Source organism: Macaca mulatta, chromosome 16, assembly GCF_049350105.2.
Source record: "Macaca mulatta isolate MMU2019108-1 chromosome 16, T2T-MMU8v2.0, whole genome shotgun sequence".
NCBI classification, from domain to species: domain Eukaryota; kingdom Metazoa; phylum Chordata; class Mammalia; order Primates; family Cercopithecidae; genus Macaca; species Macaca mulatta.
In genome coordinates, this window is record NC_133421.1 from 68,533,905 (window position 1) to 68,559,367 (window position 25,463).

General features: G+C 51.6%; 1 protein-coding gene and 1 long non-coding RNA gene across 9 annotated transcripts; one reads left to right on the forward strand and one right to left on the reverse strand.

Annotated features, from left to right (window-relative positions):
* The first annotated feature begins 5,443 nt into the window (after window positions 1-5,443).
* On the forward strand, window positions 5,444-20,740 carry ASB16 (ankyrin repeat and SOCS box containing 16). Of its 7 annotated transcripts, none has more exons than XM_077971996.1 (6): window positions 5,444-6,387; window positions 11,122-11,389; window positions 16,622-17,114; window positions 17,489-17,602; window positions 18,087-18,571; window positions 19,912-20,740. In XM_077971996.1, the coding sequence occupies exons 1-5, from the start codon at window positions 6,087-6,089 to the stop codon at window positions 18,270-18,272; spliced, it is 1,362 nt and encodes a 453-aa protein (XP_077828122.1). In that variant the 5' UTR covers window positions 5,444-6,086; the 3' UTR covers window positions 18,273-18,571; window positions 19,912-20,740. The 7 variants fall into 7 exon arrangements, with proteins under 7 accessions (XP_077828122.1, XP_001114331.1, XP_077828120.1 ...); XM_001114331.5 differs by having other exon boundaries at window positions 18,087-18,496; window positions 20,016-20,740; XM_077971994.1 differs by having other exon boundaries at window positions 18,087-18,496; window positions 20,024-20,740.
* Window positions 8,369-25,375, reverse strand: LOC144335759 (uncharacterized). Of its 2 annotated transcripts, XR_013406908.1 has the most exons (3): window positions 25,209-25,372; window positions 16,139-17,696; window positions 8,369-9,747 (listed from the first exon to the last, which is right to left on the reverse strand). It is a non-coding gene; the product is annotated as an uncharacterized LOC144335759 (long non-coding RNA). The 2 variants fall into 2 exon arrangements; XR_013406907.1 differs by lacking the exon at window positions 8,369-9,747 and having other exon boundaries at window positions 15,741-17,696; window positions 25,209-25,375.
* Window positions 25,376-25,463: the final 88 nt, after the last annotated feature.

Below are 25,463 nucleotides of genomic sequence, written 5' to 3' on the forward strand. Positions count from 1 at the left end.
TAACAGTTTTGGGGAGTACCGGGCAGGCATATGGTAGGATGCCCCTCTCTCAGGATTTGTCTGATGTTTCCTCATGATTAGACTGGGGTTCTGGGTTTTGGAGAGGAAGACCAGAGGTCAGGTGCCATTCTTGCCACATCTTATCAAGGGTTCATGCTGACTTTGATCACCTGACTGAGGTAAGCTTTGCCAGGTTTCTCCACTGTAAAGTTACTCCTTTTTCTTCTTTCTGTACTGGACCCTTTGGAAGGAAGCCTCTGTGCAGCCCACATTTAAGAATTGGGGAATTATGTTCTACCTCCTTAAGGGCAGAATATCTATACAGTTTATTTGGAATTCTTCTGCGTGGGAGATTTGCCTGTTCTCCCTCATTTATTCATTCATCCATTTATATCAGCATGGACTCACAGGTATTTATTTTACACTTCGGCATATAATCTCAAACTACTTAATTTTGTTGCCAAGCAACTCTTCGTTGCTGTGGCTTCTCTGTACCACTTTTCAGACTAGAGGTGGACAAGGGGCATGGGTGGGTTGTAAAAGGTCTAATTATACCAAGTTGCCAACCTTGTTTTCCTTTCTGGAAGGAGAGTTGGGAAAACTCTCCCAACTCATGGGCAACAGGAGGCAGGTTAAAGAGCCCAGTTTGGGCCAGGTGTGGAGACTCACGCCTATAATCCCAGCACTTTGGGAGGCCAAGGTGGGAGGATCACTTGAGCCCAGGAGTTCAAGCCCAGCCTGGGCAAGGTGGTGAGATGCTGTCTCTTGAATAAGTAAATAAATAATAAATAGCAGGCTGGGCATGGTGGCTCATGCCTGTAATCCCAGCACTTTGGGAGGCTGAGATGGGAGGATCACAAGGTCAGGAGATAGAGACCATCCTGGTTAACATGGTAAAAATACAAAAAAACTAAAAATACAAAAAAATTAGCCAGGCATGGTGGTGGGCACCTGTAGTCCTAGCTACTTGGGAGGCTGAGGCGGGAGAATGACGTGAACCCGGGAGGCGGAGGTTGCAGTGAGCCGAGATCGTGCCACTGCACTCCAGCCTGGGTGACAGAGTGAGACTGCCTCAAAGAATTAAAAAAAAAAAAAAAATAGCCCTGTGTGACTGCCAACCCCTCCTGTCTTAGGCTCAGCCTGCACTAAGCAGCTAGGAGACAGAGGCCTTCCACGGGCATGGGCTTGGCACTCCTCTGCGGGGAAAGTGTTAATCTCCTTTTCCCAAAGAGGCTGATCCCATGGATTCCAGTTTTTTGTTGTTGTTTTTAGAGACGTGGTCTCACTCTTTCACCAAACTGGAGTGCAGTGCAGTGGTGTGATCATGGCTCACTGCAGTCTCGATCTCCTAGGTTCAAGCAATCCTCCTATCTCAGCCTCCCAAGTAATGGACTACTGGTGCGTGCCACCACGCCCAGCTAATTAACAAAATTTTTCTGTAGAGATGGGTCTTGCTGTGTTGTCCAGACTGGTCTTTTTTTTTTTTTTTTTTTTTGAGGCGGAGTCTTCACTCTGTCGCCCAGGCTGGAGTGCAGTGGCACCATCTCGGCTCACTGCAAGCTCCGCCTCCCGTGTTCGCGCCATTCTCCTGCCTCAGCCTCCCGAGTAGCTGGGACTACAGGCGCCCGCCACCGTGCCCGGCTAATTTTTTTTTTTTTGTATTTTAGTAGAGACGGGGTTTCACCGTGTTAGCCAGGATGGTCTCGATCTCCTGACCTCGTGATCCGCCCATCTCGGCCTCCCAAAGTGCAGGGATTACAGGCGTGAGCCACTGCGCCCGGCCCAGACTGGTCTTGAACTCCCAGGCTCAAATGATCCTTCCCACCTCAGCCTCCCAAAGTGCTAGAATTACAGGTGTGAGCCACAGCACCCCACTGGATCCCAGTCTTAAGGCTGAAGTGAGTAAGTGCTTTGAGAACTCTATCTTCACTTACCTGCTGATTACAGCAGGGCCCTGTTCTAGAAGGCTTCTGTGCCACAAGGCCAGGGCAAGAGGGGGCTAATTCCCCTGCACCCTGTTACCTTCACATTCCCATTGGGTCTTTCTACCTGATCCTACCATGCACTTCTTTATCTTCCACCTTCCACTCCCTGCTAACTCCCCACCTACCATGGGATCTTCCTGCGCCTAAACCCCCACAGCTGGGAGTGGTGGCATGCACCTGTAGTCCCAGCCACTTGGGAGGCTGAGGTGCGAGAATCACTGGAGCCTAGAAGGTTGAGACCAGCCTGGACAACATAGGGAGATCTCATCTCTAAAAAAATAAAAGCCCCCCTGTGCCTTGGGCCTGTTCCCCATTCTCGACACCCATGAGCCCCTGTCTCCCTGCTCAGTCCTGATCAATCCCACGCTCACCTCCTGGCTTCTGCTGTGCTTCACCACCCCACAGGCTCTGAGCTCCCAGAAGGCAGGCTGGGCATCTGATCACCTGGCTCTTTTCCCTCCAGGTTGAAGTCAAGGCCTCCTTTCTCTGCCCTCAGGAAGCTAACGCTACAGACAAGGGGACTGAATACAGTGGTATCTCGGGACTGAGCTGTTAGGGTACCTAGCTCCTTCAGGCCTGTGTGGCAAGAAGGCAGGGGAGAGGCTAGGCTATGACTGTTGTGTGCCTCAGGGAGGAAGCAGACGCCCACCTGCCTTGGTCCCTCTTGGTCCCACCCAGCCTTGCCAGATTCTCAAGCCTGGGAACCCAGCTGTGGGTGCCCAGCCAGGTCGTTGGCGGGGCAATTAACACACCGAATGGGTGCCAACAGGGTTAATCATGGCTGCATTTATAGAGGTGCCGTTCTCTGAGAACCTCCAAGCTTTGCTTTGTATGATCTCATTCCTCTTCTGGAATCCCCCACCCTGGAATGCCACCAAGAGGCTGGGGCCAGGCAGAGAACGGGTGAACAGGGGGGTAAGGGCAGTGCCGGAAAAAGCCCAGGCTGCTGCCACCCACTTGGGCAGGCAGGTGGATGGACAAGTGTTTGCTCTGGCAGAGAATAGGGACCTTCGTTCAATGCGCTACACATAAGAGGCCCACGTGCCATGAGCCAAGTGCTCGGACTGTGCCAGGGCCTGCTCTGGAGCCCACATCCAGCATGGCAGACCCACATCAACAGCACGGATAGGTGTTTTACAGTGTGCCCGATTCCTTCAGGAGTGCAAACTGGGCAGTGGCTGCAACTATAGGGGTCGGGCAACGAGTTGCCGAAGAGACCTCAGAGCAGGTGACCTTAGGGGTAGATCCTCAGGAAGGGGTTGAGGGAGTTCTGAGCTAAGTGAATGGCCTGACAGGGAATGGTTGTGGGGAGCCGTGTGTGATGAGGATGCCTATCCTACGTGAGTGGCATGGGGTCAAACCAAGGAATTGGGGGCTTAGTTGAAAAAGGCAGGCCGGGTGCAGTGGCTCACACCTGTAATCCCAGCAATTCAGGAGGCCAACTTCAGAGGACTGCTTGAGGCCAGGATTTGGAGCCCTATTTAAAAAAATAAAAGGAAAGAATAGGTATTGGAAGTCAGCAGAAGTTTTAAAGCAAGGGAATTAACTATTTTAGATCATTCCGGCAGCAGGGCAGAAGGGATATGGCCAGAGGAAGAAACACCGGGTGAGAGGCTGAGTTGATTCAGGTTTAAGGCATTGCATTGAGGGGCTGAACTTGAGGCGGCGCCTGAAAATGTGGGGCTGGGAGCTAGAACTTGCTTGTGGGAAGGGCCTAGGGAGAGGAAGAAATAAAAGACCACTGGGCAAGGCGCTGCTGCAGGGCCAGGAGGCGGGACAGGTATCAGGAGGAGCCCCAGACGCAGAGGGGACAGACCAGCCCTGCCTGCAGGCCGCTGTGCACTGAGTGAGCTCAGGGTGAGCAGAGCTTTTGAGGCAGTGCCCTCCCCTTCCCCAGCCTGGCAGGCACACCAGCTTGTGTGGTTTCATGGCTTCATTCCTCCCCCTAGAGGCTCCTGGAAGCACAACTGCTTTTTCTTAAGAGTGAACAGGTCTGTGGCTTGAACATCTCAGGTCCATTCCCAGAGTTTCCAGCTCAACCCCTTGGCTCTCCTCAGGCCAGCCATGTAGCCCCCTTAGCAGCTGGGTTAAAAAAGTAAATCAAGAACGATTGAAGGGGCCGGGAACTGTGGCTCACGCCTGTAATACCAACACTTTGGGAGGCTGAGGTGGGCAGATCGCCTGAGGTCAGGAGTTTCAGACCAGCCTGGCCAACATGGCAAAAACTACTACTAAAAATACAAAAATCAGCTGGGTGTGGTGGCGTGTGCCTATAATCCCAGCTACTCAGAAGGCTAAGGCAGGAGAATCGCTTGAACCCCAGGAAACGGAGGTTGCAGTGAGCTGAGATCACGCCACTGCACTCCAGCCTGGGCGACACAGTGAGAGAAAAAAAAAAAAAAGGATGATTGAAGGCAGTTTCTAGAGACCAGTCTGTCCTGCTTAGAGAATGGGGGAGGCGGCCGGGCGCTGTGGCTCACGCCTGTAATCCCAGCACTCTGGGAGGCCGAGGCGGGCGGATCACAAGGTCAGGGATCGAGACCATCCTGGCTAACTCGGTGAAACCCCGTCTCTACTAAAAAAAAAATACAAAAAAATAGCCGAGCGTGGTGGCTGGCGCCTGTAGTCCCAGCTACTCGGGAGGCTGAGGCAGGAGAATGGTGGGAACCCGGGAGGCGGAGCTTGCAGTGAGCGGAGGAGATCGCGCCACTTGCACTCCAGCCTGGGCGAGAGCGAGACTCCATCTCAAAAAAAAAAAAAAAAAAAAAAAAAAAAATGGGGGAGGCTGCCAGGTGGCTGCAGCAGCTGAAGCCAAAAAGTGCACCATCTTTTTTTTTTTTTAAAGAGATGGAGAGGTGGGGGCGGTGGCTCATGCCTATAATCCCAGTACTTTGGGAGGCTGAGGCGGGCAGATCACGAGGTCAGGAGTTCGAGACCAGCCTGGCCAACATGGTGAAACCCTGTCTCTACTAAAAATACAAAAAATAGCTGGGCATGGTGGTGGGTGCCTGTAATCCCAGTTACTCAGGAGGCTGAGGCAAGAGAATCATTTGAACCCAGGAGGCAGAGGCTGCAGTGAGCCAAGATTGTACCACTGTACTCTAGCCTGGGCAACAGAGTAAGACTGTCTCAAAAAAAAAAAAAAAAAAAAAAGATGTAGGTCTCAGGATGTTGCCCAGGATGGTCTCAAACTCCTAGGCTCAAGCGATCCTCCTGTCTCGGCCTCCCAAAGTGCTAGGCTTACAGGCATGAGCCACCATTCTTGGCCCAGAGCACAACATCTATGTGGGGTTCTGGCTCTGCCTATCACAAACGGTGACCCTGAACCAGTAGATTACTTTGTTAAGCCTTAAATTCCTCATCTGTAAAACAGAGATAAGACCACCCATCTCAGAGGCATTCAACTGTGAAAATTTCATTTATTGTCCAAACCAAGTTTACTAATTACTGGGTGGGCTAGGAAGTATGGTCCTCTGGGTGAAGGTGGATATGAATGTGATTTAAACACCATAAAACTCTGTGCACATGTACAGAGTTATTGCTGTTACTGCAGATGCTGGGAAGAGCTGCTCACCTACTCAGTAACTATGCCTTGACCTCCCCTTACCTCCTGTACTGAGATCAGCCCTATCTCCTCCACGTGGGCCAGTGGTGGCTTCTGCCCTCCAGCCAACATCAGAGAGGCTGGAGGCACCTTGTCTTCCTCCCAGCCCTGCCCATCTCCATGACTGACCTGTTCGCGCACCCCGGACCTTGCCAACCCAAGATGCTCACTCTAGGGATGAAGGTGGATGCAGATGCTGGGGTTCAGGGGTGGCCTCAGCTGAGGGCCTGCTGACCAACCAAAGGGTATCAGTAGGGGCAGGGGCTGGCCCTCACCCTGGGCTGGGGGTTGGGCCAGCAGCTTCTCAGCACCAGGATCATGACTCTGAGCAAACTGTGTTTACCAGAGCAGAGAAGGACCTATTTATAGCCTCAGCTGCTGCTTTCTCTGGCTCACGGTGGAGGGGGCAGGGTGGCTTCTCAGAGCAAGGGAGGTAGTCGGGTCGAGGGAACCTGGCTCTGCCCAGGTGCCACTGCTCCAAACCCTGGGCCCCATCCATGGCAAGGGAGACCTTCCCTTTCACCTCTTCCACGCTGCGCTCTCTCCGCCTGCAGCGGGAGTGGCTGGAATGGGAGGACCGGCGGCGGGCAGCTGCCCAGCAATGCCGGAGCCGCAGGTGCCCGTCAAGTCCCCGGGCCCGACTCACTAGGCCTCACCGTTCCTGCCGAGACCCAGCTGTCCACCATGCCCTGTTCTCCGGCGACCTGCAGCAGGTCCAAGCCCTGTTCCAAGATGAAGAGGCCGCCAACATGATTGTGGAGACTGTGAGCAACCAGCTGGCCTGGTCAGCTGAACAGGGTAGGGGGCACCAGAAGAGGGCAGAAGAGGAGGGAGAAAGAAGGGGAGTGGGTGGGGAGGGGGGAGAGTCTAGGGCCTCCCTTCTCTGCAGACCACAGACTATAGCAGCCCTTTCCACCACCCATCCTAGCTCCCTCCTAAACAGAGATGAGGCAGAGTTAGCAGTCTGTATGTCTTTTAAGAATTAAAAGTTGGCCGGGCTCAGTGGCTCACACCTGTAATCCCAGCACTTTGGGAGAACAAGGCGGGTGAATCACGAGGTCAGGAGTTCGAGACCAGCCTGGACAACATGATGAAACAAAACCTTGTCTCTACTAAAAATATAAAACATTAGCATGGTGGTGCGCACCTGTAATCCCAGCTACTCAGGAGGCTGAGGCAGGAGAATCGCTTGGACTCGGGAGACGGAGGTTGCAGTGATCCAAGATTGTCCCACTATACTCCAGCCCAAGCGACAGCATGAGACTCTGTCTCAAAAAAAAAAAAAAAAAAAAGGAGGTAAAAGTTATATTCTTGGCCTGGGCACGGTGGCTCATGGCTGTAATCCCAGCACTTTGAGAGGCCAAGGCGGGACTACTGCTTTAGACCAGCTTGAGCAACACAGAAGACCCCCTCTCCACAGGGGATAAAAAGTACATATGTATATATATGTGCATAAATTCTACTGTAGAGGCATCTGCCATGAATTTTATAACTAGCCCCCAAATCGATTGGGTAGATTTTTTTTTAACTATTTTAAATAGCAGTATGATGAACATCTTTATGTACTTGCCAGATGATATCCTTAGAATATATTCTGGCTAGGCTGGGCGCAGTGGCTCATGCCTGTAATCCCAGCACTTTGGGAGGCCAAGGCGGATGGATCACAAGGTCAGGAGATTGAGACCATCCTAACATGGTGAAACCCCGACTCTACTAAAAATACAAAAATTAGCTGGGCGTGGTGGCGCGAGCCTGTAGTCCCAGCTACTTGGGAAGCTGAGGCAGGAGAATCGTTTGAACCTGGGAGGTGGAGGTTGCAGTGAGCCAAGATCACACCATTGCACTCCAGCCTGGCAACAGAGTGAGACTCTGTCTCAAAAACAACAAAAAAAAAGGGCCTGGTGCGGTGGCTCACACCTGTAATCCCAGCACTTTGCGAGGCCAAGGCGGGCAGATCAGGAGGTCAAGAGATCGAGACCATCCTGGCCAACATGGTGAAATCCCATCTCTATTAAAAATACAAAAATTAGGCCGGGCGCGGTGGCTCAAGCCTGTAATCCCAGCACTTTGGGAGGCCGAGACGGGCGAATCACGAGGTCAGGAGATCGAGACCATCCTGGTTAATACGGTGAAACCCCGTCTCTACTGAAAAGTACAAAAAACTAGCCGGGCGAGGTGGCGGGCGCCTGTAGTCCCAGCTACTTGGGAGGCTGAGGCAGGAGAATGGCGTGAACCTGGGAGGCGGAGCTTGCAGTGAGCTGAGATCTGGCCACTGCACTCCGGCCTGGGCGACAGAGCGAGACTCCGTCTCAAAAAAATAAATAAATAAATAAATAAATAAAAAAATACAAAAATTAGCTGGCCATGTGGCACCTGTAGTCCCAGCTACTTGGGAGGCTGAGGCAGGAGAATCGTTTGAACCTGGGAGGCGGAGGTTGCAGTGAGCTGAGATTGTGCCATTACATTCCAGCCTGGGAACAGAATGAGACTCCGTCTCAAAAAAAAAAAATACATATATATATATATATATTCTGGCTAGCGGGTCTGTCCAGGTTAACTAAATACCTTAGCTGAGATCATCACGATCTCAAGATTGACAGGAGATTGCTTAAACCCCACCCATGGATCTGGGGCTTGAATCCTTGGGAGAGCATGAGCTCCCTCAGTTACTACAGGTTCCAAATTCCTGCTTGGCTGTGACCCCACCAGGGCATCCTGGTCTTGTCCTGCAGCTTGTCCAGAATCCCCACGATGGAACTCAGCCTTAATTTCAAGTCTACTAAGAAACAAAACATGCTTTACTCAAGATTTAGAAAAGCCAGGGACAGACTGTGCTGCCATGCAAACAACTTCTAGTTTGATATGAGGCATCTATGCCTTTTAAACAAGTCCCTGACCACTGCCACCATTCAAATCCAATACCAGTCCCACGATTACCCTCTCCTCATTCTTTTCCCATCCCCACCTCTTATTCTCCCCCTTCTCCCTTCCCCCTATTTCTGAAGGGGTGGCCTGCCCCTCCACACCTGTGGGCGTTTCTTGTTAGGTGGAACGAGACACTTGAGAAAAGAAATGAGACACAGAGACAAAGTATAGAGAAAGAAAAAGTGGGCCCAGGGGACCCGCGCCGGCACCAGTCTCTGAGTTCCCTCAGTATTTATTGATCATTATCTTTACCATCTTAGAAAAAGGAAAGTGGCAGGATAATAGGATCATAGTAGGGAGAAGGTCAGCAGTAAGACATATGAATAAAGATCTCTGTGACATAAGTTTAAGGAAAAGTGCTGTGCCTTGATATGCATATGTAAACATCTCCATAAACCTTTTTAGTGCATAAAGAGCAGCATTGCTAGCAAGTCCCACCTTCAGCCCTAAGGCAGTTTTCTCCTTTCTCAGTAAACAGAACATACAATCAATCGGGTTTTACACCGATATGTTCCATTGTCCGGGGACGGGCAGGAGACAGATGCTTTTCTCTATCTCAACTGCCAAGAGGCCTTCTTTCCTCTTATACTAGTCCTCCTCAGCACAGACCCTTCACGGATGTCAAGCTGGGGGACGATCAGGTCTTTCCCTTCCCACGAGGCCATATGGAGACTATCACATGGAGAGAAACGTTGGACAATACCTAGCTTTCCTAGGCAGAGGTCCCTGCGACCTTTGGCAGTGTACGTGTCCCTGGGTACTTGAGATTAAGAGAATGGTGATGACTTTTCACAACCATACTGCCTTCAGGCACTTGTTTAACAAAGCACACCCTGCACAGCCCAAAATCTGTTAAACCTTGAGTCACCACACACGTGTCTATTGCAAGGACAAGGTTGGGGGTAGGGTCACAGATTAACAGCATCTCAAATACGGAACAACATGGAGTCTCTTATGTCTACTTCTTTCTACATAGACACAGTAACAGTCTGATCTTTCTTTTCCCCACAATTTCCATCCAACCCTCCTTGCCCCAGGAGTATCCCAGAACTCAGTTCTGCTTTTCGGCCACTCCCAAACTCAGCTCCAGACCTGCTTGTGTGTAACACCCACTCCCCTTTTTTGTTCACCTAAGACCAAGGTGAACATTTTGTCTTTTAAAATTTTTTTTTTTTTGAGATGGAGTCTCGCCCTGTTGCCCAGGCTGGAGTACAATGGCACGATCTTGGCTCACTGCAACCTCTGTCTCCCGGGTTCAAGCAATTCTCCTGCCTCAGCCTCCTGAGTAGCTGGGATTACAGGCACTCACCACCATGCCCAGCTAATTTTTTGTATCTTTAGTAGAGATGGGGTTTCACCATGTTGGCCAGGCTGGTCTAGAACTCCTGACCTTGTGATCCACCCACCTCAGCCTCCCAAAGTGCTGGGATTACAGGCACGAGCCACTGCACCCAGCCCTAAATGTTTTTTTTCCTTTTTAAATTTTTTTAAAAAATAGCCAGGCATGGTGGCTCACACCTATAATCCCAGCACTTTGGGAGGCCAAGGCGGGCAGATCACGAGGTCAGAAGTTCGAGACCAGCCTGACCAACATGGTGAAACCCCATCTCTACTAAAAATATAAAAATTAGGCCGGGCGCGGTGGCTCAAGCCTGTAATCCCAGCACTTTGGGAGGCCGAGACGGGCGGATCACGAGATCAGGAGATCGAGACCATCCTGGCTAACACGGTGAAACCCAGTCTCTACTAAAAATACAAAAAACTAGCCGGGCGAGGTGGCGGGCGCCTGTAGTCCCAGCTACTCCGGAGGCTGAGGCAGGAGAATGGCGCAAACCCGGGAGGCGGAGCTTGCAGTGAGCTGAGATCCAGCCACTGCACTCCAGCCCGGGCTACAGAGCAAGACTCCATCTCAAAAAAATAAATAAATAAAAAAAATAAAAATAAAAAAATAAAAATTAGCCAGGCATGGTGGCACGCACCTGTAATCCCAGCTACTCAGGAGGTTGAGGCAAGAGAATCGCTTAAACCTGGGAGGCGGAGCTTGCAGTGAGCCAAGATTGCACCACTACATTCCAGCCTGGGCGACAGAGCAAGATCCTGTCTCAAAAAAATTAAAATTAAAATTAAAAAATAGAGACAAGGACTCACTATGTTGCCCAGACTGGTCTCAAACTCCTGAGGTCAAGTGATCATCCCACCTCAGCCTCCCGAAGTGCTAGGATTACAGGTGTGAGCCACCACACTAGGCCCCAAGGTGAACAAAAAAAGCCATTGACACTATTAGCCATTCAAAGACGCTGAGGTTTCCTTAATGGGAGTCACTCTACTTAGTTGGCCCCTGTGGGTTTATGCAGCAATTAATTTTTTATGATACATACTATGTTTTATTACAGATTGATAAGCTGTTCTAAAAGCCTGTTCCAATTTATTCTTCCAATTCAGGACTTGAATAAGCCCCTTTCCACAGGTACAGCCTGGCACAGTGTTTGTCCTCAGCAGACCATGCAGAGGGAAGGCCAGGGTCAGCTGTCGGCTGGAACCAGCATCCCCACTCCCTGCCCTGCCCTGTCTTATGCACCACACCCCAAAACTATTTGCTCTTCCCAGGGTTCTGGGTGCTGACCCCCAAGACCAAGCAGACGGCACCCCTCGCCATCGCCACAGCCCGAGGCTACACAGACTGTGCTCGCCACCTGATCCGGCAGGGAGCTGAGCTGGATGCCCGCGTCGGGGGTCGCACTGCCTTGCACGAGGCCTGTGCCCGGGCCCAGCTCGACTGTGTGCGGCTGCTGCTGACCTTCGGAGCAAAGGCTAATGTGCTGACCGAGGAGGGCATGACTCCCTTGCACCTCTGCACGATTCCCGAGTCCTTGCAGTAGGTGCCTGGGGGCTGAGACCGTTTGGGGAGGAATGTGTGTGTGTGTCTCCAGCTCACAGGCCAGAAGAGGGAAGCTGACAACTACATGCAGCTTTGTGGTTCATAAAGCATCTCATATACACATCTTCACAATAACCTGGAGACAGGCCTCATTCTACAGATGAGAAAAATGAAGCTCAGAAGGGTTTAGTAACTTGTCCAAGGTCACATCTGCTAAGCCCAGGAGGCAGAAGCCCTGTTGCTTTTTGGGAAAACTCTGTTCCAACGGCGGTCTCCAATTCCCTCTGAATCCTTTGTAGCCAAACCTAGCTGTTTTTTTTTTTGTTTGTTTTTTGTGTTTTTTCTTTTTCTTTTTTTTGAGGTGGAGTCTTGCTCTGTCGCCCAGGCTGGAGCGCAGTGACCGGCTCTCGGCTCACTGCAAGCTCCGCGTCCTGGGTTTATGCCATTCTCCTGCCTCAGCCTCCCGAGTAGCTAGGACTACAGGCGCCCGCCACCTCGTTCAGCTAGTTTTTTTTTTTGTATTTTTTTTTTTAGTAGAGACAGGGTTTTACCGTGTTAGCCACCGCGCCCGGCCCTGTTTTGTGTGTGTGTTTTTTTTTTTTTTTGAGACGGAGTCTTGCTGTGCCCCAGGCTGGAGTGCAGTGGCGCGCGATCTCGGCTCACTGCAAGCTCCGCCCCGCCGGTTTCATGCCATTCTCCTGCCTCAGCCTCCCAAGTAGCTGGGACTACAGGCGCCCGCCACCTCACCCGGCTAATTTTCTTGTATTTTTAGTAGAGACGGGGTTTCACCGGGTTAGCCAGGATGGTCTCGATCTCCTGACCTCGTGATCCGCCCATCTCGGCCTCCCAAAGTGCTGGGATTACAGGCTTGAGCCACCGTGCCCGGCCTGTTTTTTGTGTTTTTGAGATGAAGTCTTGCTCTGTCGCCCAGGCTGTAGTGCAGTGGCGTGATCTCGGCTCACTGCAACCTCTGCCTCCTGGGTTCAAATGATCCTCCTGCCTCAGCCTCCTGAGTAGCTGGAATTACAGATGTTTGCCACTACGCCCAGCTAGGTTTTGTATTTCTAGTGGAGATGGGGTTTTGCCATGTTGGCCAGGCTGGTCTTGAACTCCTGACCTCAAGTGATCCACCCGCCTTGGCCTCCCAAAGTGCTGGGATTACAGGCATGAGCCACCATGCCCATCCAAATTCCTAGTTGTTTTGAGGTATTAAGAAATATCTGGCCAGGTGTGGTGGCTCACACCTGTAACTCCAGCTACTAGGAGGTTGAGACACAAGAATCGCTTGAACCCGGGAGGTGGAGGTTGCAGTGAGCCGAGATTCTGCCACTGCACTCCAGCAACACTCTGTCTAAAAAAAAAAAAAAAAAAAAATTGGGCGCAGTGGCTCACGCCTATAATCCCAGCACTTTGGGAGGCTGAGGCGGGCGGATCACGAGGTCAGGAGTTCAGGATCAGCCTGGCCAACATAGTGAAACCCTGTCTCTATTAGAAATACAAAAAATTAGCTGGGGCGGGCGTGGTGGCGGGCGCCTGTAATCTTAGCTACTCAGGAGGCTGAGGCAGGAGAATCACTTGAACCCAGGAGGCAGAGATTGCAGTGAGCCGAGATTGTGCCACTGCACACCAGCCCCTGCGACAGTGTGAGACTCTGTCAAAAAAAGATAAAAAAAAGAAAGATCTACAGGCCAGGTGCAGTGGTTCACGCCTGTAATAACTACACTTTTGGAGGCAGAGGCAGGAGGATTGCTTGAGTCCAGAAGTTTGAGAACAGCCTGGGCAACATAAGTGAGATTTTGTCTCTACTAAAAATAAAAAATAAAAACTAGGCGGGCATGGTGGCATGAGCCTCTAGTCCCAGCTACTTGAGAGGCTGAGGCAGGATGATCTCTTGAGCCCAGAAGTTCAAGACCAGACTGGGCAACATAGTGACACCCTGTCTCTATAAAACATAAAATTAGCCGGGCATGGTGGCGTGCATCTGTAGTCTCAGCTACTCAGGAAAAGCACTTGAGCCCAAGAGGTCTAGGCTTCAGTAAGCTAGGATCATGCTGCCACTATACTCCAGCCTGGACAACAGGGCAGGACCCTGTCTTAAAAAAAAAAAAAAAAAAAAGTGGGAGGAGAGGTATGGGGGTACCTCACACCAACGTTAGGAAACACAAGGCTAGATTTTTTGTTTTTGGAGACAGGGTCTCGCTCTGTTATCCAGGCTGGAGTGCAGTGGCACAATCATGACTCACTCGTAGCTGCAATCTCCTGGGCTCAAACGATCCTCCTGCCTCAGTTTCCAGGGAAGTTGGGATTACAGGACAGTGCTACCATACCTGGCTATTTTTAAAAAAATTATTATTTTTAGTAGAGACATAGTGTCTCTATGTAGCCCAGGCTGGTCTCTGACTCCTGAGCTCAGGCAATTCTCCTGCCTTGGCCTCCCAAAGTATTGGAATTATAGACAGGAACCAATACACCAACCCTGCCACTTTTTTTAAGGTTGGCAGTTTCTTGGAGTCCCTGCATGAGGGTATTTGCACTTTTACAATCAGGTCACCGGGTGCGGTGGCTCACGCCTGTAATCCCAGCACTTTGGGAGGCCGAGGCAGGCGGATCACGAGGTCAGGAGATCAAGACCATCCTGGCTAACATGGTGAAACCCCGTCTCTACTAAAAATACAAAAAATTAGCCGGCGCGGTGGCGGGCGCCTGTAGTCCCAGCTACTCGGGAGGCTGAGGCAGGAGAATGGCGTGAACCCGGGAGGTGGAGCTTGCAGTGAGCTGAGATCGTGCCACTGCACTCCAGCATGGGTGACAGAGCGAGACTCCGTCTCAAAAAAAAAAAATACAATCAGGTCAACAGACAGGGTGGCAGGTAAGGATCCAAGGGCTCCTGGAAGACTCTCCACTGCCCACAAGCTGGGGACCTCTCTCCGCTACATCTAGATGATGTCCAAGAAGTGGTCCACATTTGCCAGCCCTTTCTTGGGTTCTTACAGGCATTTGGTGTGCCTTCCAACAGACTTCATCTTTCTAAGTAATGTGAGAATGCCCACTTACTGGAACCCTACCAAGCGAGCTTTGGAGTGTTACTTAAATTTAGTATTTGAAGGCCGGGTGTGGTGACTAACACCTGTAATTCCAGCACTTTGGTAGGCCAAGGCAGGGGGATCACAAGGTCAGGAGATCAAGACCATCCTGGCCAACATGGTGAAACCCTGTTTCTACTAAAAATACAAAAATTAGCCAGGCATGGTAGTGCATGCCTGTAGTCCCAGCTACTTGGGAGGCCGAGGCAGAAGAATGGCTTGTACCCGGGAGGCAGAGACTGCAGTGAGCCAAGATGGCGCCACTGCACTCCAGCCTGGGCGACAGAGCAAGACTTGGCTCATGCCTGTAATCCCAGCGCTCTGGGAGGCCAAGGCAGGTGGATCATGAGGTCAGGAGATTGAGACCATCCTGGCTAACACGCGGTGAAACCCCATCTCTACTAAAAAAAACCCGAAAAAATTAGCTGGGTGTGGTGGTGGGTGCCTGTAGTCCCAGCTACCCAGGAGGCTGAGGCAGGAGAATGGTATGAACCTGGGAGGCAGAGCATGCAGTGAGCTGAGATCACACCACTGCACTCCAGCCTGGGTGACAGAGCAAGACTCCGCCTCAAAAAAAAAATTTAGTATTTGGAAACAAAAATTAGCCTATGATTAGAATTTACCAAGGAGATAATTCAGTAGCTTATGGAAGATTGGCTGCTACTCACATCTTGGCTACAGAGCAAGACACCTACATGGAATATATGAGCAAGAATTTTGGCCATCAGGCCGGGTGCGGTGGCTCAAGCCTGTAATCCCAGCACTTTGGGAGGCCGAGACGGGCGGATCACGAGGTCAGGAGATCGAGACCATCCTGGCTAACACGGTGAAACCCCGTCTCTACTAAAAAACACAAAAAACTAGCCGGGCGTGGTGGCGGCGCCTGTAGTCCCAGCTACTCGGGAGGCGGAGCTTGCAGTGAGCCGAGATCGCGCCACTGCACTCCAGCCTGGGCGACAGAGGGAGACTCCGTCTCAAAAAAAAAAAAAAAAAAAAAGAATTTTGGCCATTTTGGGAAAGGGTATTTGGTTATCAGGGTTTCACTGAGGATGGTGGATCTGCTCCTGAGTTTCCAGAAGCTGCCATTCTGGCTTTTTAGTTATAAGTTACTGTTAGTTTGGTTTCATCATTATTAATTTAGTTTGTTGCATGTTTGGTTTACCCTGCAGTAGGTAAGGATGCATGTTTGCTGCCACAGTGTTCTGGTCTATAATTTTCCCTGGAACTGGGAAACATGTGCTCTCTAAAACCTGTTTTTGTTGCTGTTTTTCCTTTGGTTTTGTTTTCTCTAGGGGAAAGTGGAGGAGGGTGGCCCCAAGTGCCTGCCTTTGCTTGAATGATTGTGGCCTGGTTTAGAAGAGTGGTCTTTTAAGTGTGAGGGCAGAAATAAAATATTATAACTTGTATTTTTGTTTTGGTGCATACTTTCTAATTTTCTGTGTTTCATAACGTACACAGAAGTGGGTTTTCCAAATTTTGTGCTATCAAAATGTTAGGAGATAAGGCCTGGTGTGGTGGCTCACATCTGTAATCCCAGCAGTTTGAGAGGCCAAGGCAGGAGGATTGCTTGAGCCCAGGAGTTTGAGACCAGCTGGAGCAAATGGTGAGACCTTGTCTCTACAAAAAATAATTTTAAAAATTAGCCAGGTGTGATGGTGCCCACCTGTGGTCCCAGCTACTTGGGAGGCAGAGGCAGGAGGACTGCTTGAGCTTGGGAGGTCCAGGCTACATGAGCTATATGTAATTGCACCACTGCGCTTCAGCCTGGGCGACAGAGAGGGACCCTGTCTCCAAAAAAAAAAAAAAAAAAAAAGTTAGGAGACAACTGACAACTGAGACAGAGTAGACTCTGGGAGGGACTGTCTGAGGCAGTGAGCACTATATCTGGTGCAGCCACTAACTTGCCGTGTCCTCGGCTGCACAAATCACTTCTGGGCTTAAGTTTTCATATGAAAACTGAAGATGCTTCTGGTAGCTCTCAGCACCTTCCAGTTCTGTTTTCTATAGCGGGGCTTGTGTGATTCATGGAGGACACCAGGTAGGACCTCAAGGTGAGAGGGGTGGAAAGAGAAGGAAGGGTGACAGCAAGCTGAAGGGGTCCCAGGCCTTCAGGATTTTCCCCGGGACCTTGCTCTCTTGTCCCCAGGTGCGCCAAGTTGCTGCTGGAAGCGGGAGCGACGGTGAACCTGGCGGCAGGCGAGAGCCAGGAGACGCCCCTGCATGTGGCGGCGGCGCGCGGCCTGGAGCAGCATGTGGCTCTGTACCTGGAGCATGGCGCCGACGTGGGCCTGCGCACCAGCCAGGGCGAGACGGCACTAAACGCGGCGTGCGCTGGGGCCGAGGGCCCAGGCAGCTGCAGGCGGCACCAGGTTGCGGCGCGCCGGCTCCTGGAAGCTGGAGCTGATGCCCGGGCCGCTGGGCGCAAGCGCCACACGCCGCTGCACAACGCCTGTGCCAACGGCTGCGGGGGCCTGGCCGAGCTGCTGCTTCGCCATGGGGCCCGGGCTGAGGTCCCCAATGGGGCGGGCCACACGCCCATGGACTGTGCGCTGCAGGCCGTCCAGGACGCCCCCAACTGGGAGCCCGAGGTCCTCTTCGCCGCACTGCTGGACTACGGGGCCCAGCCTGTGCGCCCTGAGGTGAGGTGTGCTGGGAGACCGAGATAGGAAGCTCCTGTGTAGGGGAGCCCACGGCTGGAACTACTCAGCCTCTGGGGAAGAGAGAGGGTCCAAGAGACTGAAAGCCCGCCCTCAGTGGCCAGGGGGCTGTCCCCAGCTTGGGAGGGGGAGAGAGGATTCCGGGAGAGAGTCCAAAGGAGGGAAGAGCCCCAGAGGAAAACTGGGGCCAAAAGGTTTGAGCACTTGAGGGTGTAGACAGAGGCACAGAAAAGGGAAGAGAGACTCAGATCTTAGCCCCCCAGATTAGGCTAGGATTGGCCATGTGGGTTAGGTGAGACTTGGGTCTGCCCTTGGCTGGGGGAGGCATGTGCCCAATACCCTCTTTTAACCCCTAGATGCTGAAACACTGTGCCAACTTCCCTCGGGCCCTGGAAGTCCTGCTTAATGCCTATCCTTGTGTCCCATCCTGTGAGACCTGGGTGGAGGCGGTGCTCCCAGAACTGTGGAAGGTATGTCTGCCTCAGGGCCGAGATGGGGAGGAGGGATGAGCCACAGGTCTATTCCTTCAGGATCAGCGTCATGGAGGGAGCAGCAGGAGGGTCCCTGGGTAGAGAGGATGGGTAGAGTGGCACCCCTGAGTTTCAGGGTTCCCCCTCCCCCTGGTACCCCAGGCTGACCCCCTAACTCCACACACCTCTCCTGCCTCCCTCACTTGCATCAGCACAGACATTTATCTGGCATCTCTAACTTGGTGGGCACTGTACTAGCCTCTCTGGGGTGGGAGTGCGTGCAAACATAGTGAAGACCCTTCCCTGAAGTGGAGCCCCAGCCCCCATTATCACTGCAGGGCCTCTATGGTTCTGAATCGGAGTCCTTTGAGACACACGAAACACCCAGGTGGGTGCATGCTGCAAAATCCCAGGACCCTCACCACTGGGTTGCCCCCAGATGGTAGGGTAAGAGTCATCTGATCCTCTTTTACTCCTGGCCTAGGAGCACGAAGCCTTCTACAGCTCGGCCCTGTGCATGGTGAACCAGCCAAGGCGGCTGCAGCACCTGGCCCGACTAGCTGTGCGCGCTCGGTTGGGAAGCCGCTGCCGGCAGGATGCCACCCGGCTGCCACTGCCCCCGCTCCTCAGGGACTACCTGCTGTTGCGTGTGGAGGGGCGCATCCAGTGAGCCCCATGTCAGGCTGTCCCATGGTGTGTTCTGCCCTTCCCACCTGTTCCCGCCTCCAACCCCGGAGGACCAGTTCCTGGCCCTCTTTTCTTTTTTTTCTTTTTCTTTTTTTTTTGAGACAGAGTCTCACTCTGTCGCCCAGGCTGGAGTGCAGTGGGGCTATCTCGGCTCACTGCAACCTCTGCCACCTAGGTTCAAGCGATTCTTGTGCCCCAGCCTTCCAAGTAGCTGGGACTACAGGTGTGAGTCACCACACCTGGCTTTTTTTTTTTTTTTTTTTTGAGATGGAATCTTGCTCTGTCGCCCAAGCTGGAGTGCAGTGGCGCGATCCTGGCTCACTGCAAGCTCCGCCTCCTGGGTTCACGCCATTCTCCTGCCCCAGCCTCCCGAGTAGCTGGGACTACAGGCGCCCGCCACTGCGCCCGGCTCATTTTTTTTTGTATTTTTTTTTAGTAGAGACGGGGTTTCACCGTGGTCTCGATCTCCTGACCTTGTGATCCGCCCGCCTCGGCCTCCCAAAGTGCTGGGATTACAGGCGTGAGCCACCGCGCCCGGCCTACACCTGGCTTTTTTTTGAGACGAAGTCTCGATGTTGTCCAGGCTGGAGTGCCGTGACACGATCTTCGCTCACTGTAAGCTCCGCCCCCCGGGTTCACACTATTCTCCTGCCTCAGCCTCCCGAGTAGCTGGGACTACAGGCGATCACCACCACGCCTGGCTAATTATTTTGTATTTTTAGTAGAGATGGGGTTTCACAGTGTTCACCAGGATGGTCTCGATCTCCTGACCTCAAGATCCGCCCACTTTGGCCTCCCAAAGTGCTGGGATTACAGTCGTGAGCCACTGCGCCCGGCCTAATTTTTGTATTTTCAGTAGAGAGGGTCTCACCATGTTGGCCAGGCTGTTCTCGCACTGACCTCAGGTGATCCACCTGCCCTGGCCTCCCAAAGTGTTGGGATAACAGGCATGAGCCACTGCGGCCAGCCACCTGCCCCTCTTTTCTGTACTCCACGTGCTGTCCTGGTCCACCTCATCCCTCCATGGGCTTCTTGAGACACCTGCTGACCTCTAACCGGACCTGAGCTTCAGACCCTCTCTCCAGCAGGAAGGGCTGCAGACTCTGGCCTTTTCCCAAACTCGGCCTTTACCTCCCTCCTCCTCCTGTGTTGACCAGCCTGGCCAACATGGTGAAACCCTGTCTCTACTAAAAATACAAAAATTAGCCGGGCATGGTGGCGGACGCCTGTAATTCCAGCTACTCAGGAGGCTGAGGCAGGAGAATCACTTGAACCTGGGAGGCGGAGGTTGCAGTGAGCCAAGATCGCATCACTGTACTCCAGCCTGGGCAACAGAGTGGGACTCGGTCTTAAAAAAAAAAACAAAAGGCCGGGCGCGGTGGCTCAAGCCTGTAATCCCAGCACTTTGGGAGGCCGAGACGGGTGGATCACGAGGTCAGGAGATGGAGACCATCCTGGCTAACATGGTGAAACCCCGTCTCTACTAAAAAAATACAAAAAAACTAGCCGGGCGTGGTGGTGGGCACCTGTAGTCCCAGTTACTCAGAGGCTGAGGCAGGAGAATGGCATGAACCCGGGAGATGGAGCTTGCAGTGAGCTGAGATCCGGCCACTGCACTCCAGCCTGGGCGATAGAGCGAGACTCCGTCTCAAAAAAAATAAATAAATAAAATAAAATAAAATAAAATAAATTAGCCAGGCGTGGTGGCGCATGCCTGTAGTCCCAGCTACTTAGGAGGCTGAGACAGGAGAATTGCTTGAACCCGGGAGGTGGAGGTTGCAGTAAGCCGAGACCACGCTATTGCATTCCAGCCTGGGCAACAAGAGCAAAACGCTGTCTCAAAAAACAAAACAAAACAAAAACAACTCAGTAAAACAGAGCCTCTAGCCTCTGCCAAATTATCTGGCCTTCTGACTTCCCTTCTTCCTTCCAAGGTTCATCTCCAGCCTTAGTAAACAAGTCACCAGTTGCTGGATGTGACCTGCTCCTCTTTGCTTTCAGGTTTTGCATGCGTTATTCCCACTGCTTGAAATACTCTTCCACATTTTTTGGTCTGGTCAAGGCTGATTTGGCCCTGAGGACTCAGTTCCAATAGCACTGTCTCTGCAGAGCCCTCCTTGGTACTTATTTAAGTGCCTGTGTCTGTCTCAACTAGGCTGAGATTGGAACTGTATTTCTTGAACGGGTATTTTGGTAAATGACTGTAGAAGGAGGAACATCCATGAGCCTGGGGTCCATCTATGTGCTCCCTCCGTCCCCAAGTGATGAATGGTGTCTTAAACAGTGGTCACCACATATGGTCTCTGAGGGCCCAGCCACCAACTGCCCGAATCCCCCAACTTCTTCCTCTTGTCCCAGAGTCAAAGTACCACAATACAGCTTTTGGAAGAAGCTTTTCAAAGCAAGCCAGTTTTTATGAGTGCAAATAAATGATTAGTGCATGAAATGAAAGTACGGATGTTGTTTGGTTTAAATGTGACAGAGGTGCCCATCATTCCATGTTCATTCCCCACCTCCTGGTGCTCTTCTGTGGTTTTCAGGTTTTCTGCATTGAGCAAATGTTACAAGAAAAACACAAGGGCCAGGTGCTGTGTAGTCCCAGCTACAAGGGAGGCTGAGGCAGGAGGATCACTGGACCCCAGGAGTTGGAGACCAGCCTGGGCAACACACTGAGACACTGTCCCGAAAACAATTTTGTTTTTTTTTTGAGACAGGGCCTCTCTCTGTTGCCCAGGTTGGAGTGTGGTGGCATGATCACTGCTCACTGCAGCCTCAACCTCCCACACTCAAGCAATACTCCCAGCTCAGCCTCCCAAGTAGCTGGGACTACAGGCATGCACCATCACGGGTCTCACTATGTTGCTGAGGCTGGGGGGAAAAAAAAAGGCCCAGCACGGTGGCTCATGCCTGTAATCCCAGCACTTTGGGAGGCCAAGGAGGGGCAGATCACTTGAGTCCAAGAGTTTGAGACCAGCCTGGGCAACATAACAAGATCCTGTCTCTGGAAATTAAAAAAAAAAGAAAACACAAAATACTTAGCCCAGGTGTGGTGGTGCAGATGGTGGTCCCAGCTACTCAGGAGGCTGAGGTGGGAGGATCGCATGAGCCCAGGAAGCAGAGGTCGCAGAGAGCTGAGGTCACAGCAAGCTGAGATTGTGCCACTGCACTCCAGCCTGGGCGACAGAGTGAGACCCCATCTCAAAATAAATAAATAAATAAAAATAACAGAAACACAAATCCCCTCACAGACCCAGAACCTATAGTACCTATCACAGGAGGGAACTGGGGAGGGGCTCCCAGCAGTCTTCTCCTTAGTCAGCAGTCTTTTTGCTGAGGGATCCTGGGGTCTCTAGTCCCATTACCAGTTGGAGTTACACAGTGGAGACAGGGATGCAAAGTCCTGGGGTTGGCCTCCTGCTGCAGCTGCCCAACCTTCCCTCCTCCAGGAGAACTGTTATCTGTGGGATTCCATTTCATCAACACAAAGACAGTTTTTTTTACCTTGCTATGCAGAATGCAACACCCCGTTTCTGGATGAAATTTGTGCTTTAGTTTTACAGAGCCAAAAGGCCTGACAGAAGAAAAAGAACTCCTCCCTAGAGAGGGAGGCTGGGAGCCCCACTCTCAGAGGCAATGCTGAACTTTCTACCCCTTTACAGCAGACGGACCACAGCCAGATCAGCCTTTTCTGATATATTTACAACTACAAAAGATACGGTTAAAAAATAAAAATACTTGGGTGCGGTGGCTCATGCCTGTAATCCCAGCACTTGGGGAGGCAGAGGCGGGTGGATCGCCTGAGGTCAGGAGTTCAAGACCAGCCTGGCTGACATGGTGAAACCCCTTCTCTACTAAAAATACAAAAATTAGGACAGGCGTGGTAGCTCACGCCTATAATCCCAGCACTTTTGGAGGCCGAGGCAGGCGGATCACCTGAGGCCAGCCTGGCCAACATGGTGAAACCCTGTCCCTACAAAATTAGCCAGGTGTGGTGGTGCACACATGTAGTCCCAGCTATTCAGTAGGTTGAGGCAGGAGAATCCCCTGAACCTGGGAGGCGGAGGTTGCAGTGAGCCGTGATCTCCTACTGCACTCCAGCCTGGGTGACAGAGTAAAACTCTGTCTCAAAAAAAAAAAAAAAAAAAAAATTCAGGGTACAAGGCCAGGTGTGCAAATCCTGTTGGTGGGCAAATCACCTCTTTGGGGACAATTTGGCCACTTCCTTAAACACTGTTCCCAGTTACACAAAAGCAGGCTACATACGGGAATATTCCTTTCAGCACTGCTTGCAACAACTCATGTTGGAGTAGTTAGACAAATCCATATTACCCATGGCAGGAAAGAACTAGGGAGGGATTCCAAGTGACCAGCATGTGTACTGCCTTGGGAAGATCTCCTAGAGTGCTTTTTATTGATTGATTGAAACGGGGTCTTTCTGTATGCCAGGCTGGAGTGCAGTGACGCAATCACAGCTCACTGTAGCCTTGACCTCCTATGCTCCAATGATTCTTCCACCTCAGCCTCCCAAGTAGCTGGGGCTACAGGCACACACCACCAGGCTTGGCTAATTTTTAAATTTTTTGTAGAGACAGCGTCTCGCAATGTTGCCTATGCTGGTTTAAAACTCCTGGGCTCAAGTGATCCTCCCACCTCAGCCTCTCAAAGTGTTGGAATTACAGTCTTGAGACACCATGCTCAGCTATTTTCCTTTACTTTTTTTTTTATTTTGAGATGGAGTCTCACTCCGTCTCCCAGGCTGGAGCATAGTGCCATGATCACAGCTCTCTGCAATCTTGACCCTAGGGTCAAGCAATCCTCCCACCTCAGCCTCCTGAATAGCTGGCTTATGGCTCACTGCAGCCTTAACCTCCTAGGGTCAATCATCCCACTTCAGCCTCCTGAGTCGCTGGGACTACAGGCACACGCCACCATGCCCAGCTAATTACTTTTTTTTTAGAGATGTGGGTCTCACCATATTGCCCAGTCTGGTCTTGAACTCCTGGCTCAAGGGATCCTCCTGCCTCGGCCTCCCAAGGTGCTGGGATTACAAGTATGAGCCACTGTGCCCGGCTTTGTGAATGCACTTAATGCCACTGAATTGTAAACTTAAAAATAGTTAAAATGGTACATTTTATATTATGTATATGTATATATTTATCTTTAGAGATAGAGGTCTCCCTGTGTTGCCCAGGCTGGCCTTTAACTCCTGGGCTCAAGTGACCCTGCTGAGTCAGCCTTCAGAGTAGCTGGGACTACAGGTGCATGCCACCGTGCCTGGCTATGTTTGTTTGTTTATTTATTTACTTATTTATTTATTTATTGAGATGGAGTCACTCTGTCGCCCAGGCTGGAATGCAGTGGCACGATCTCAGCTCACTGCAAGTTCTGCCTCCCGGGTTCACGCCATTCTCCTGCCTCAACCTCCCAAGTAGCTGGGACTATAGGCGCCCACCACCATGCCTGGCTTATTTTTTGTATTTTTAGTAGAGACGGGGTTTCACCGTGTTAGCCAGGATGGTCTCGATCTCTTGACCTCGTGATCCGCCCATCTCGGCCTCCCAAATTGCTGGGATTACAGGCGTGAGCCGCTGGGCCCAACAGCTATGTTTGTTTTACCACAATGAAAGGACTTACAAAAAAGAAGCTAGACACTGAAGAGAATACACAGTTGGATTCCATTTATAGCAAGTACAAAAACAAGAAAAACTAATGTCTGGTGACAGACATCAGAACAGTGACTACTCTTTGGAGGTTAATGGCTAGAAGAATGTATGAAGGGGGAGGTTCTGGGGTAATTATCTATTTCTTTCTTTTTTTTTTTTTTTTCCTGAAACAGTCTCGCTCTGTCACCCAGGCTGGAGTGCAGTGGCTCCATCTCAGCTCACTGCAACCTCCGCCTCCCAGGTTCAAGCCATTCTCCTGCCTCAGGCTTCTGAGTAGCTAGGATTACAGGCGTGCGCTAGCACGCCCGGCTAATTTTTGTATTTTTGTAGAGATTTCACCATGTTGCCTAGGCTGGTCTTGAACTCCTGACCTTGTGATCTGCCTGCCTTGGCCTCCTAAAATGCTGGGATTACAGGTGTAAGCCACCGCGCCGGGCCTAATTATCTATTTCTTGATCTAAGTGTTACTTCTGCCAGTGTTCAGTTGGTACAAACCACCAAGCTTTTTGCTTATGTTTGCCCCGTATGCATTATTTATCCTTTAATCATTAGTTCTCCAAAACCCTCAAACTCCAGCGCTTTTTTTTTTTTTTTTTTTTAGACAAGGCCTCGCTGTCGGGTGGAGTGCAGTGGCTCAGATCATAGCTCACTGCAGCCTCGAACTCCTGGGCTCAAGCGATCCTCCCATCTCTGTCTCCCAAAGCGGTGGGAAAAAATTTTAATTGCGGCCGAGCGCGGTGGCTCACGCCTGTCCCAGCACTTTGGGAGGCCAAGACGGGGGCGGATCACCTGAGGTACGGAGTTCGAGACCAGCCTGACCAACAGGAAGAAACCCTGTCTCTACTAAAAATACAAAATTAGCAGGGCGTGGTGGCCCATGCGTATAACCCCAGCTACTCGGCAGGCTGAGGCAGTACTAATCGCTTGAACCCGGGGGGCGGTGGTTGCAGTGAGCCGAGATCGCGCCATCGCACTCCAGCCTGGGCAACAAGAGCGGAACTCCGTCTCAAAAAAGAAAAAAGAAAAAATTTTAATTGCAAAAATCCGAATAAGTTCTTGAAAGCTGGACTTTTCCCCTTTTTTGTGCCCTAAGCCTGCGCTGAATCTGTGCCTTCTTTGAAATGCTTTCCCGCCTTCTTTCTCGGGGTCCCACGCTACCTGGGGCTGCACTCTTCAAGCACTGGATGTTGACTAACTCGTCTCCTTATCTGTCTTCCCGAATGGCCCAGAGCTGAGTTCTTACTAATCCCGCTAACCTGTAGTTCGGTGCGCGCTGCAAAGCAGTAACAAATCCAATCAGCCCGGGAGGCAGACAGCAAGGACCGAAGAACAAGGCTGGAAAGGGAAACGTCGCACCGGCTCTGCCCAGCGGCGCCAGCCCGGGCAACCTTACACAGACGCGAAGCCACACCCCTTTCCCCAAGTACCTCCCCGCTAACTCCTCCCCCTGGCCCAGCGTCTCACACGGATTGTCTAAGTCCCCGCCCACCAGGCGTGGCCCCGCTCTGGGA

What these genes read in the sequence shown, in the direction of transcription:
- ASB16 (XM_077971996.1), top strand. Translation starts at nt 6,087, where the DNA reads ATGGCAAGGGAGACCTTCCCTTTCACCTCTTCCACGCTGCGCTCTCTC. An exon ending in GGCCTGGTCAGCTGAACAGG is followed by an intron (nt 6,388 to 11,121) that starts GTAGGGGGCACC and finishes TGCTCTTCCCAG; the next exon opens with GGTTCTGGGTGCTGACCCCC. An exon ending in TGCTCCCAGAACTGTGGAAG is followed by an intron (nt 17,603 to 18,086) that starts GTATGTCTGCCT and finishes CTCCTGGCCTAG; the next exon opens with GAGCACGAAGCCTTCTACAG.